Source organism: Larimichthys crocea, chromosome I, assembly GCF_000972845.2.
Source record: "Larimichthys crocea isolate SSNF chromosome I, L_crocea_2.0, whole genome shotgun sequence".
In the NCBI taxonomy this organism is placed as follows: domain Eukaryota; kingdom Metazoa; phylum Chordata; class Actinopteri; family Sciaenidae; genus Larimichthys; species Larimichthys crocea.
In genome coordinates, this window is record NC_040011.1 from 86,623 (window position 1) to 100,112 (window position 13,490).

The 13,490-nt window shown below is 42.1% G+C and overlaps 1 protein-coding gene across 6 annotated transcripts in view; it reads right to left on the reverse strand.

The window, feature by feature from the left end:
• Positions 1-429: 429 nt before the first annotated feature.
• The window catches only part of LOC104918237 (mitogen-activated protein kinase kinase kinase kinase 4), a 50,133-nt gene continuing 37,072 nt past the window's right edge, over positions 430-13,490 (reverse strand). For all 6 annotated transcript variants that reach the window (XM_027277875.1, XM_027277883.1, XM_027277881.1 and 3 more), the window contains 9 exons: positions 12,981-13,095; positions 11,808-11,975; positions 11,375-11,518; positions 7,452-7,586; positions 5,004-5,104; positions 4,652-4,801; positions 4,363-4,522; positions 3,913-4,052; positions 430-2,655 (listed from right to left, as the gene is read on the reverse strand). In XM_027277875.1, coding sequence (XP_027133676.1) covers positions 2,572-2,655; positions 3,913-4,052; positions 4,363-4,522; positions 4,652-4,801; positions 5,004-5,104; positions 7,452-7,586; positions 11,375-11,518; positions 11,808-11,975; positions 12,981-13,095 — 1,197 coding nt within the window. In that variant the 3' untranslated portion in view covers positions 430-2,571. The remainder of the gene's footprint in view (positions 2,656-3,912; positions 4,053-4,362; positions 4,523-4,651; positions 4,802-5,003; positions 5,105-7,451; positions 7,587-11,374; positions 11,519-11,807; positions 11,976-12,980; positions 13,096-13,490) is intronic.

Genomic DNA, 13,490 nt, shown 5'->3' on the forward strand with positions numbered 1-13,490 from the left:
TAAAGGATTTCCAAGTAGTGGTTCTCATAACAAGGTTTACACGTTTTAAATGCTGCCTTCTTGGCACTTTTCCCCAATGTCATCAGATATAGACTTACATATCTCACCCTTTTTCCATTAATAAAATCAATAATATAACCACCATTTTTTTTCATGAAGTCAATACAGCCACTCATCAAGGCCTTGATGCAATAAGAGAGACACAGCGGATATTACTGCACACACAGACCTCAGGCGACACAGCATTGGGGTCCAAACTGCTTTTCTATACGAGGGGAGGGGGGAAAAAAAGAAAAAAGTTTGTGACAGAAAGTGTTACTGCATGACTGACAGTAACATGTCAAAACACTGCTCATCATGTGTGTAATAGTTGTCGTCAGAGGGAAACACGCTCTCAAGGTCAACTTGTTTGTGACCTGATGTGTTTTGAATTGAAAGCCCCCCCCCCCCCTTTTTTTCAGTGAATGTGTCATCTGTCAAGAGTCGCTGTGGAAACGGAGGAAAGTCCAGCCTGGCGGATGAAGGAGGCCTGAAGGCGATCGATGCTGCTGTTTGCTGCTCAGTCTTTCACATATACAGACAACTTAAATAACAGGTGGAGCAGGACGTGTGTGTGTGTGTGTGTGGGGTTCTGTCTTCAGTTTCTTCACAGACTGCCGAGTGAGGAAATGGTCTGCTCCTGCTTCATGACACTTCATCACAGTAATACTGAAATTCAGTCTAGGTGTGTGAATTGAAAAGGTTTACGTCCTCGTTTGATGGGAAAAGAGGCTGCCAGAAAAGCCTCCTCAGCTCTGACAGATCCTCACAGCTGTGGAAAACGAGGAAAAACAAAGACAGAACCCCCCCCACCCCCCCGGAAAATATCTACACCTGTCGTAGAGGCTCCACTGCTGCAGCTTTCAATCGTCTTAACTCGAAATTGAACATCTAGGATTGATCACTTGTGACAAGATAAGCCAAAAAAAAAAAACATCATCTCATGCCTTGGACCACCACACAGTAATATGTCTTTCTACATTCTTGACACTTAGTGCATTGCATTCATACGAACCAAAGAATGAAGTGAAAAATGAAATGGAAGAGAGAAAAAGCGCCTTCCAGAAATAACTCCTCTGCTGAAATAAACTTGCTGACCATGCCTTTACCCCAGCGATTCGTCGACGTCCGCACAAACACACACATACTGAACTCTCTCCTCTACTTTATCGCTCCTTTATCATCCTTTCATTTGATATCTAACCGTTCACAGCAGTTCAAGTTTCTGGAGTGGAGAAACATCAGCTGACCGTCCTGCTAGAGATGAGTTTAGGTCATCATGTTTGACCGGTGAGGGAAAACTACTGACCATTGATCTGGAAGATTAAATGAACTTTTATTGTACATAGACACCTTTTTTTTTGGACCACACCCACATCACTTTCTTCTTAGACAAACACACCTTGCATTTCCGTGGGTTCAAAGTAAAAGCAAGCAAACTGGACTGTGGGTGGATGTGCAGAAATCTTAAAAAAAAAAAAAAAAAAAAAAAAAAAAAACAAGGTAAAGGACATGTTTTACTCCACATAGTTACACTTATCTTCAAGGAATAATAATAGTAATAATTCAAAAAATACTATTCTGAAATCCATCTGCTTCAACGTCTCTTTCTCTCTTCATTATCTCCCTTTCTTGTAAAGCACCTGTCCGAACAACACAATACTTCAACGACACACACACACACATACATACACACACCCTCCTGTCGAGTCCCATCAATCAGACTTACGGTAGAACCTTAAACATTAGGCCCCTCTCGCCTGCTTGTCACCGTGACGAGCCCCACTGGCGCCGGGGTTTTACAGTTTACCCCTGGAGGCTGACGGTCTCGACCTCTAACCAGCATGTCAGCAGTAATTGGACCAAAAAGAAGTACATTTACACACACTACTGTAGCATTAATACAACAGACTCCCACCTCACCAGCCCCATGAAACGCTCAGAAGAGAGGGCGGAGGGCAGGAGCGTGGGGCAGAGGGGGGGAAACTCTCTTAAAAGAGGCAGACCTGCAGAGGGTAGTAGCAGTAGTAGTAATAATGGTGGTAGCAGTACTAGTAGTTAGGAGACCTCAAGCTTACTGACCAGCCCAGGAGCACGGAAATGATGCAGAGGTACAAAATCTATCCCATCGTAATCCGATGAGCGCCGAGAAAAAAACGGAGAGGGACACAAAAAGTTTGCCCCCTCTTCGTCAATTCACATTTAATTTATTTCTACTTTCTCTCGTATATTAATTAATCACTGATTTCATTTTCTATGCAAGTCGTCACTTCAGGTATTTCAGTGGGCAGCGACTGCATGACTCGACCGGTTTGTGTCACAGGCGGCTCTGGAGCCTCAGTGCAGCTCCAGAAAACGGGTGAAGTCATTGTTGTCGTCGGCTTCAGAGGGCTGGTTGGTTCTTGTTCTCTTTTGGTTGTCTGAGTGCTGACAAGACGTCGACGGTGGGTTCTGAGATCCAGTGTTAGTGAGGGTGGAGGACAATGAGGAGGATGAGGAGAAGGAGGAGGAAGAGGGCAGGGGTGTGGACCTCTACCAGCTGAGCAGGTTGCTTCGGCCAAGAGTCATGAAGTAGACCTGGCTGGAGCCTCCGGACCGGACGGAGGCGAAGAACACCTGAAGAGGAGAAACAGACAGGTGGAGTCATTTATCTCAACACTAACAGTGTTCTGATAAACATAGAACTTATATAGAATTTATACATCCATGGAGACGTTTCAGCTCTCGAAGAGGCTTCTTCACAGCAGAAATAAACATGTTTACAGCCTGGGACAAAAAAAACGTTTTGCTCTAGAGATAATTTCCTAACTGTACTGAGGGTGAACTTTTATACCTGTTCAAATGATATTATGGCTAAAGTTTCACATAACTAACAGCGTGGCCGCTTTGATTGACAGGTGGATGGCATTACATTTACATTTAGCTGATGCTTTTATCCAAAGCGACTTACAGTAAAGGGAACAATCGAGGTATAGTGCAATAAGAAGCAGAATAAAAAGATGGCTTATTAGAGCACCCATGCATCATTCAGACCACCTTGTTTTTAGTCTTCAGGTCCACAGAAATCTTCCTCTCAAAAGAGGCTAATTATATATTCTTATTAATGTAGACACGTGTCATGTAGAAGCACCTCTTCTGTCAGAGCTGTGCTTTCTCCTATGACATTTCCCACTAATGACTAACAGCTCATTTCCAATAAGAAAGATGAACATATAGCTGAGGCAAAAAGATCAGCTAACTCACTAAGCTGCAGTCCGCAATAGCTCACATCATTTCCCACACGGACAACCACAGAAAGGTTCCCTCTATCGCTGTACTTCTCGTTAGTCTCAACAGCCTGGTTAAGGTTGAGAGAGAAGAGAAACTTCAGTCACTTGCACAGCTGACAGAGCTGAAGCAGCAGAGGCTGAGCCACCATGTGTGACTGGAAGACAGTTACCGTATCTGTCATGTTGTGTGGGAATCAGTGTGCAATGATTAATGATCAAGCCCCACACCTCTAGAAACTGGAGGGTTTCACCACATGACAATCGAAAGAATTTATAGAGACTGATATAAAAAAGCAAATTCATCTTTGACCATTTTTGACAAATGAATTACTCCCAAAATACGTATGGAGGTTGAAGTTGACAATGACACTAAAAGTGAACCACTTGGTGAGAATGGAAAGAATCAGATTTGATTTAAGAGGCTCTGCATTATTCACACAATATTACTCTGTGTTTAATTAACATGGCTTCAATGTTTCATTTTTAAATGTCATGTTTATTATCAATACCGATATATATTGTGACACGCCTAATCCCAGTTCTGCTGAGTCATTTATCCCATCTTACAGATCAGATCAGGATCACGTCCACATGGAGGTCTCACCTTGTCATTTCTTTCACAGAGGAACTTGAGTCTCTGGGCTCTCTTGTGCATGAAGACGCCGTCCAGGTGGCCGGTCTCCACCGAGCGGATCTCTATGGCCTTCTCTCCCCAACCCATGATCTGGTTAGAACGAATGTAGGCTGCACAGAGAGACTCAAGTTAACCCACACACTGACATTTAAAAAAATGAAATGTTTAAAGACAGATAGAAGGTTTGAAGATCTCACTGATACTGAACAAGTGTTATAAGTGTGTGTGTGTGTTTGTGTGTGTCCTCTGCAGCGACATATAAATGATCAATGAAAGTGACTTGTGTTGGTAAAATACAATAGCTGTGTGCATATGTTAGCATGTGTTAGATTAATGATTAATCAGTGATAAATGTATGAAGAAAGATGATGTATGTATGTACGATGGGGTTTCGTGTAGTATTTTGCTCATGTGACTCACCCACTGAGGTCGGCATCTCCCCCCACTGCAGCACCACGTCCTTGGTGATACGTCCATAGGTGTTGACGTAAACGCCCTCGTCCTCGTAGCACACCAGCAGCTCGATGCCGTCAGTGTTGGGCAAGATGATAATGGCGTGAGACTGGATACTGGTCTGGATCTGCAGGGACACACAACACCAACATGGTGATGACTGCTAAATACTGAACAGACATCTTAGGAACTGTGCAAAACTGATGAAGATCCCAGCCAACAATGCGTGTGAGATAGCACGTATGTGCGTCCTTACGTGTGTGGGTAGGTAGATGTCATAGACGGCGCCAGAGTCGACATCCACAGCGTGGAAGCCTGAACATGAACCGTAGATGACCTTTAACCTCTGACCTTCCTCCACAGTCAGGTCGACCAGCAGGGGCTTGTGCACCAGGTCACCGAAAGACTGAAGCACATGGGTCAGAAAAACAGGTTCAGTCGGCCAGCCGACGCTTGAACATCAGATCAGTCAATATTTGCCAGGGCAGAGATTATCAATGTTGACAAGCAGCTGTACAAACAGTGATCAATGAATCTGGACTATCTAAGAACTTCACCTGTCACCTGCTTTAAAGCCTCAACATTCACAACAAAGGATGTAGACTCACCTTGAAGGCCATGAACTTGTGGTAGGGTTTGGGTGCCCAGGCGTAGACCTCCACAGAGTTCTTCAAAGCCAGAACCAAAAATTTGATCCTCTCATATTTGACTGGGGAACAAAAATCCAAACAACATGAGAAGAGCTGCTGCATAGTAAATCACCAAACAGCTAGATTATATTTGTAATGTTTGACACACTGCAGCTGTCAGGCTTCGTGATCTGACTCTATACCAATAAAATCATCTCGTTCAGTGACGGATTTTAAAGTTTTAAAAGTAAAATTGATTTAAATTATGTTCATTCAGAATTTTGTGACTCCACAGACGATGAGTTCATTTCCTTTCCTGATGCAACATTCAGTGAGAAATGCCAAGTGTACTGAAGTTAATTCTCAAAGTGCAGAATACTTGCAGTGCAAAATCAAAGTAATTCACTATATGTGCCATCTAGTCATATCTTACTCATGGCATATGCATGACAGTATCATGTTCTGGGGTATGAATGATTCCTTGATTGTAGATATGAGAGGATTCAACAGCATCTTCAGCAACATCTGTGCATGTTTTTTGAGAATCATTCAATGCAAGAAATTCTAGTCCAACTTTCCCCACTCGGTTTATTTCCCTCCACCTACATCCACAGATGTAAAGAAATTATTTGAATGTAGTATTTCTGATGTGCAGCAAAACTCTAAAAAACAGAAAAGTGTGCAGAGTTGGGAGTTTTCCCCAAATATTGATTTTATCTCTGGAAACTCTGTACTTTCCACCTGTGCTGCTTCTGTCTCTGCTGGCTGTTCTTCCAATGAAATGTAATTGATGGCATCATGACATTGATGGGCACGCATGAATAAAACTCCTCAACAGGAAATGGATTTTACATCAGAGAGCTCTGATCAATTGAGAGGGGTTTCCAACAGGAAGTACCGGCCTTTGCACAGTGGCCCTACCATCACAGAGGACATTCTAAGTTTTAGACAGGACGGTGTAGTTACATGTCCGCTCGGATGTCTTTACCGCATTATTACTTAATCGAGGGCTTTCCTTCCACCGACATGCTGGTGTCCTGCATGTACACTCACTATGTATCTGCTGTCGGCCATTTGAAACCAGATGTGGTCGGTTTATCTCTGATGGGAAACATGCATTCATAACAAAGCCTGGATGTCTGGCTCATTCTATTGAAGCTCCGAGGTTGACATGATTTAAAAACAAAGTCAATCAGAGGACTTAGTGATGGAAGCAGAAACAGGCTGGAAAAATGAAATAAAAGAGAAAATCAAGGTTCCAAGCCAGAACTGAACCAGTAAACTGATACATCACATGGTATATGTTGGACTGGGCCTTTGTACAATGGGCACAGGCTCTACCAGGTGAGCTACCAGAGTCTTAGACCATTAGGTCACAGGGAGGCCCAAACATTACAGTATTTGTACTAGGGATGTAAACAGTTAATCGGTTAATTGTTGAAAAGAATTTAATCGATTAAATTGAATGAATCGGGTTAACTGAATCTAGGGCCAGGGCGCCATTGTTTAATCTAGGCCACAGCGAACGTACCTGAACGTAACGCGGCGACAGACCCAGAGTGGAGTATGTAGCATTTCAAACTAAGCAATGATGACAAAGACGCTCAGTGTAAACTCTGCGGTGCTACGTTTAAGTTCAGCAGCTCTACGAGTTCACTAAGATACCACCTTCAAAACCTGCAGCCGTGCTGACGCGCTAGCAATTAGCATTAGCCACTAAGAATGAAATACATGCTAGCGCGTCATCGCTATCTGCTCCTGTGTCTAAATGAACATGCTCAGCTCTCTCGTCACTCTCAACATTTCTGCGGGAAATTGTTTAATAGAGGCCCTCTAATTTTCCTGTCACCTTCCTCAGGGATGATTGAAGCTGTGTTCAGTACTACATGTTACTGTAAGTTTCCAGGGCTAGTAATCTTACTGTTACCTTTCTCAGAACAAGGGAGATTATAAGTGGTGCTGCTAATGTTTCAAGTTTTTCATCTAAGTACTTTACCAGATAATTATATGTAGGCTTAATACTGTGCAGGCTAAGCCCATATTGTATAGCTTTAAAAAATATTTTATGTTGCTTAATGTTTCACATGCAACAGGTGAGCCAGTGCACAATTATTTTTTTTATGTATTTCAATTTTCTGTGCAGAATTTATTTAGGTTAAATGCCATATCTGTACCGTATCCCAACTGGTACAATAAAACATTAGTTGAGGAATATAACATGCATTTTTTATTCAATATATAAGCAATATTTAGCTTTATGTTAAAGACACCGTGAGAAATGTATGTTCTCAGGAAAAAAGCCGCTTATCAGTTAATCGTTAATCGATAAGGTCAATCAACTAACAATTAATGAATTAATCGATAATTTGCATCCCTAATTTATACGTATGAATGTCCTTGGAATGCTGCCGCGAGAACGTGACTTACCGACTTTGTAGTGGACGCAGCCCTCCAGGTCTCCCACGGTGGTCCAGCCCTGCTTCTTCTCCACCTCGGGGTCATTGTGCAGGATCTTGTTCCTCAGCCAGGACAGGTAGTACACACGGAGCTTGTTCTTCTTACCTGTTGTTGATCGAGAAAGGTCAAATCAGGTCAGACTGATTTTCTATGCCGAAATTCTTAAGAATAAGTGAACTGGTGTTTCTCCTTTAAAACTCACACATGAAGCTGATCACTACAAACTTAACATTCATGAATATCGGTCTGTACAGACCCTGATGAAACACTTTAGTCTCACAGTAAAGCTGGTATACTAAACGTGTTCGTAGAGTCCACAATAACATAATAATAATGTCCTTTTTAAATGCAGTAATATTCATGAGAAGCAAACTTTAAGTGCGGGTCATGTTTCTGACACGATGAAATGCAATAAACCATGTTCACAGTTAGAGTTTCAGTGTATGGTTAAAGTTGAGCAAGTTTTCCAGGTGGAATTGCTTTCAGTTTTCCTCACAGCCTCACTCTATGACAGCAGCATTTCTACTGATGAGCACTGCACAGCGATGAACACAGTCTAAGTAATGAGGCTGGTGTCTGGATTAACATGAGAAAAAAATTGCATCGTGGAGATGACACTTAATGTGTCTACATACAGGTGGTGTCATTACATCTGAGTTGGTGCTCTTGGTGGCGTTTCCTTCCATCATTGAAACGTTACATATCGTACACACACGACATGGTCGTGACATTTACCAAACATCCGTTTAGCTCCAGATATCTGTTGTGACACTGCACTGTGTGTGTGTGTGTGTGTGTAAGAAAGATAGACACATTGAGAAAGAGGAGAAGTAAGAACATGGATGCACTTTCAATCTGAGAAATCCCGCAACTCAACTGCGTGTGAAAGGTGTGCATTGTGGAGATGATACTTGATGCGTCTACATGCAGGTGGTGTCATTACGCCGGAGTTGGTGCTGGTCCAATTCAAGCTCTGAATTCTATAATCTAATACTCAGCCCTCGGTTTTCTGTTGCTAAACCCAGGAGGCATCCGGAGAAGACACAGAAAGCAACGACTGACATCTATGAATCTGATTCTAATGGCCCCTCATGCGCAAATCACATACACACTGACACTGAACTATTACTTCTGTGTCTTTTGGCAAGAATCAAGTGCACAGTCAACTTCTTATCCACTTTGTGTATATGAGCTGCTGTGACAAGGGAATTTCTGCAGGCTGGGATCATTAAAGTCCATCTTATGCGTGCCATAAACTCAGGACCAGAAATAAAGTGCACCTTGTTCCTGTTGCTCTCAGAGGGCAACGTCAACTACTGTCAGAAGACACCAGGAAGAAATTAAGCTGTGAACAGATTTAACACTAAAGGTCAGACATTTAGCGTGTGAAGCTTTTGTTTAGTGGTCAAATGATGAGATGCCTCTCAGATTGTGGGAAAGATACAATTTTCTATGACGCATATCTTTACATTTTGGCGACACAAACTATTTCATGGCAGGAAATGGACGTATGTCACTCTCTCGGTGGCGTCTCCTTCCATCATGGAAAACTCAAGTGTGTGTCAGCGTTACATAACGTACACACACAACGTGGTCGCACCGAGCTGAGCTTTACGCAACATCCGTTGAGCTCAAAATATCTGTTGTGACACTCATGACTGCACTGTGTGTGTGTGTGTGTGTGTTTGTGAGAAAGAGAGAGAAATTGAGAAAGGGGAGAAGTAAGAACATGAATGCACTTTCAATCTGAGAAATCCTTCAACTCACTGTGTGTGAGAGTTTAAAAATATTTATGCAACAACAGAAACAGACGCACACAATTCATCTGGGGAGCTTTTAGTGTTTGTTTGCAGGTATGTGTACACAATCCAGGAAGAGAGGTAAGTTGAGTCAAAACACACACACACTCTCTCACACACACACACACACACACACACACTCTGTAGCGTGACTGTGCACCATGAGCTGACACAGCAGGATAAACGGAAGTCAAACTTCTCTTCAGTCTCAGAACTGACTGAATATGCAAGCCTGCTTCCTAAAGAGTTGGCACACTGTGTGAAACGTAAATAAAAACTTAATGCAATGATTTATTAAAGGCTTTTCAACCTAAATTCACTTGAATAAAGAACAAATACAAGATATTTAATGTTAAAACTCATAAACAATACATACTCATTCTGAATTTAACGCCTGCAACACATAACAAGTTTGGACAAGAACAAGAAGAGAGTGAAAGTTGTGTAAAGCTGAAAAGCCTGTTTGAAACCTTCCACAGGTAAACAGGTTCACTGGTAACAGGTGATAGTGTCATGATTGGGTATGTATATCGTTCACAAGAAAGAACAGACCAAGGTTCACCACTTTGTGGAAAACTGTGTGCGCAAACAGTCCATCAGTTCACCAAAGTTCCTCAACGCACATTTTCAAATAATGTGTTGATTTGATCTTCAATCCATGAAATCATTCAAATATCAAGAGCAACCACAGAAATCACTGCATTCAAAACTAATATGATTGTACACTGTGTTCCAAATGATTATGCACAACAGAGTTTTAAAACACTCAACAGTTTCTGGAGGACTGAAAACAGAAATCTGTTGTATTTTTTGCATTAGGGGGTCATTTTCTCTAATCAAAGCTGTTTCAATCATAAACAATTTACAGATGGAGTTCCATATTAGCATAGGAGCCCTTCTTTGATATCACCTTAACAACTCTCTCATCCATTGAATTTGTAAGTCCATGAACAGTTTCTGCCTATATTTCCCTTAAGGATTCCAGAAACACCTCCCAGAGCTGCTGCTTTGAGGTAAACTGCCCCCCCACCAGCAAAGACCTCGATGGTACTTCTTGCAGCATGGGATGGTGAATTGTCTTGCATGAAAATAATTTTATTCCATGGCAGGAAACGGGCAGTTAGGAACTCCACATATTTTGTAGAGCTCATTTTGACACCTTCAGGCGTCTTAAAGGGGCCTACCAACTCATCTCCTATGATTCCAGCCCATCCCTCCACCACCTCCTTGCTGACGTTGCAGCCTTGTTGGGACATGGTGGCCATCCACCAATCACCCAGAACTCCATCCATCTGAACCATCCAGTGTAGCACGGCATTGATCAGTGAATGAAACTGTTGAAAATTAGTCATAATGTATTTCTGAGCCCACTGCAGGTTGTGGGAATTGTTTGAGGGTAGCCAAAATATAACTTAAAGCCTCTGGAGTATCCTGCATCACAAGGTTTTTGGGACTCCTGAGGCACCAGCAGCTTCAAATACCTGTTTTCTACTCATCAGTGGCTTTTTCACAGCTGCTCTCTTAATATAAAATAATATAAATGATAAACCTTACAGAAACTTTTCTTAACACATTTATCTGAACTAACACAACTCTGAATCAGACACAAATCATCTCACATACGATCATCTCTCTTAATTTTTTATAAAATATCCAGTGTTTTCTTACCTTTTGCAAGATACTGCACTATTTCATGCTTTTTACCTACAGAAAGTTCTTTCTTTTTCCCATATTGCATGAAACCTGTGACTTGCTTAAAAATGTGGAACATCCTTAAGTAGTTTCCTGTTAATGAGGCTCACTTGGCAAACAAATTACCAAACCTGTCCGAGATTGATGTCAATGTCATCTGAACAGACAGGAGAAGATGCACAATTGAAAACTTTCATTGAAAAACTAAAAATCAAATGTTTGTTTAATTGAAATCGTATTTGCATAACATTTTGGAAATCATGGATGTTTACACAGCATCACAACTTTTGTTTTTAGGAATCAGAGTTGTACATTAACATGGAGGTTTTGGTTCCAGTCGGACTCATTTGACTGCATGAAGTTTAAAATGTGTCTGCATGGTGTGTGTGTGTGTGTTTGTACCTGATATAGTGACCAGGACGTTGAGTCCCTCCAGGACGTCCATCTGCTGGAAACGTCGTCTGTTGATCAGAGGGTAAACTTTCCCCTGACCGCTGCGATCCAAAAGCATCAGGCCGCTCTCTGTTCCCACCAAAAGGTTCACACCTACACACACACACACACACACACACACACAAACACAAACACAAACACTTAGGAAAACACCAATAACATGGACAACAGCTGCAAATACAGTGTGCAGTCTGGTCAGTATGTAGCTTTATCAGGGCATTGCTGCCACCTTGTGGTCAAGAGTTCTCTAGCAACAACTTAAAGATCAACAAACAAGATGTCGGTGGACATCTTGTTGTTCATGGTTTGGTCACAATTGACAAGCTACAATGATGTGTAACTACTACTTTGTTCTTTGTTACTTTGGTAACCGTGTTCTTACCCCAGAGTGCTGCACACAGGATCTCAGAGTTGAATCTCTTCTTGTATTTGCGGATCTCTGGCGTATCGCTTTGCGGGCGAGTGTTGACCGGGTTAACGTTGACCACAGAGCCCTTCCGAGAAGGGTCGGCCCTTAGTGCCTCTGCCAGCCGGGCATCATTAGCATAGCCTAAAAGGTCAAAGGGAAGGGCTTAGGTAGGACAGTGTAGGATGTAGAGTTTACCGGGCAGGGTGGGGGCCAGTCAAATGATCAGCGTTAGAAAGATGGACAGATCTCCTTCATTTACTTTTGTTCATTTTGAGTACAGCATTGATTTTCAAAGTCTGAACCTGAAGGCTGGGACCGTTATATTGAAAACGAAGCATAATTTGACCATTATCCAAGGAAATGATCTACTCAGATCTATAAGGTGGTTTAAAGGCAACATTAACTACAAATTGCAGCTTTGTTTGTAGGTCACTCAGTTCACAGCAACACAGCAACCTCAGAATGCCATGTAGCCACAGCATCATATCATTTCATAGTCAGAAAGTCAACCACTGCTCTCTCTGCCTCACTTCAGTTGCCATCTGGACTCTGGACGCCTGTAGGAAAATCTAAACTCATCAAATCAGCGATTATATGTAGAATGAACCATCTAGTATAGTTAAGGGGTCAATGGCTGGTCATCAGCTGCATCAGGTAAGGTAATGGCTCCGCATACCAGAGTCCTTAAGACTGGAAAGATCTAGCCTTGATGATGGCCAAACCTCTGAGGGATGATGGGAACAAGAGGACTGCCTTGATAAGAAAGCGTTGTTTATAAACTGTGGCAGCTAACGAGTTCACAGAGTCCATGCTGCTTTTGCTTTGGTTATGAATGTTTCTCTGTAAATTTACTCCTTAACGCTGTTACTGTTCTCAATCTGAACTGTCCCAGTTTTGTAACCTCTGATTTTCCAAACTTAATGATCCGGAATGCGAGTGGCAAATAGAAAACAGATCACACTCATGAAACGTTTGTAGCTTCTAAACCTCACAGGTCCTGAGTTTCCTCCAGTTCCTGGATCTTTCGATGAAAAGGCATGTGGATGCCTGGAATCACACATTTAAAGAAAGTACCCTAAAACTTGCTGCGCATCTGAAACTTTTGGTATCTGATTATTCCCAGCAGCCAGTGGGGACGAGGCTTACCGACGTTGTTGAGGGCGCTGCCGGTGGATGGAGAGACTTGGAGGAGGCGTGGGTCGATGAACGGAGTGAAGGAGGAAGAGGACTTGTGTTTCTGCATGTTGTTACTAGATTGGCTCTACAGTGAGACAGAATGAGAGTTAGTGGTGACAGAATATCAAATTTTTAAAAGGTCAAACACTTTTACAGAATTAAATGTCTACAGATAACGCTTCATGTAAACAATTAACAAGACAATGCAGTCAAACAAGCAGGCAAACTGATATATGTGTATGTTTTGCATGCAAATACAACGAGCATTCAACTGGAGGGTAAAATGATATATACTGAGGAAGAAGGCAAAAACAATGGTGGAGGGTAAAACATATGGAGTGCTGCTGAAAAAAAGAACAAAAAGGAGAAACAAACATTTGGTTTTTAAAAAAAAAAGGATTTTCTGGGGAAACATACTTGCCGTGGTGCTCCTAACAGCTCTGTTTGCTGTGATCTATTGTGTGGGGAATGTGAGAATAT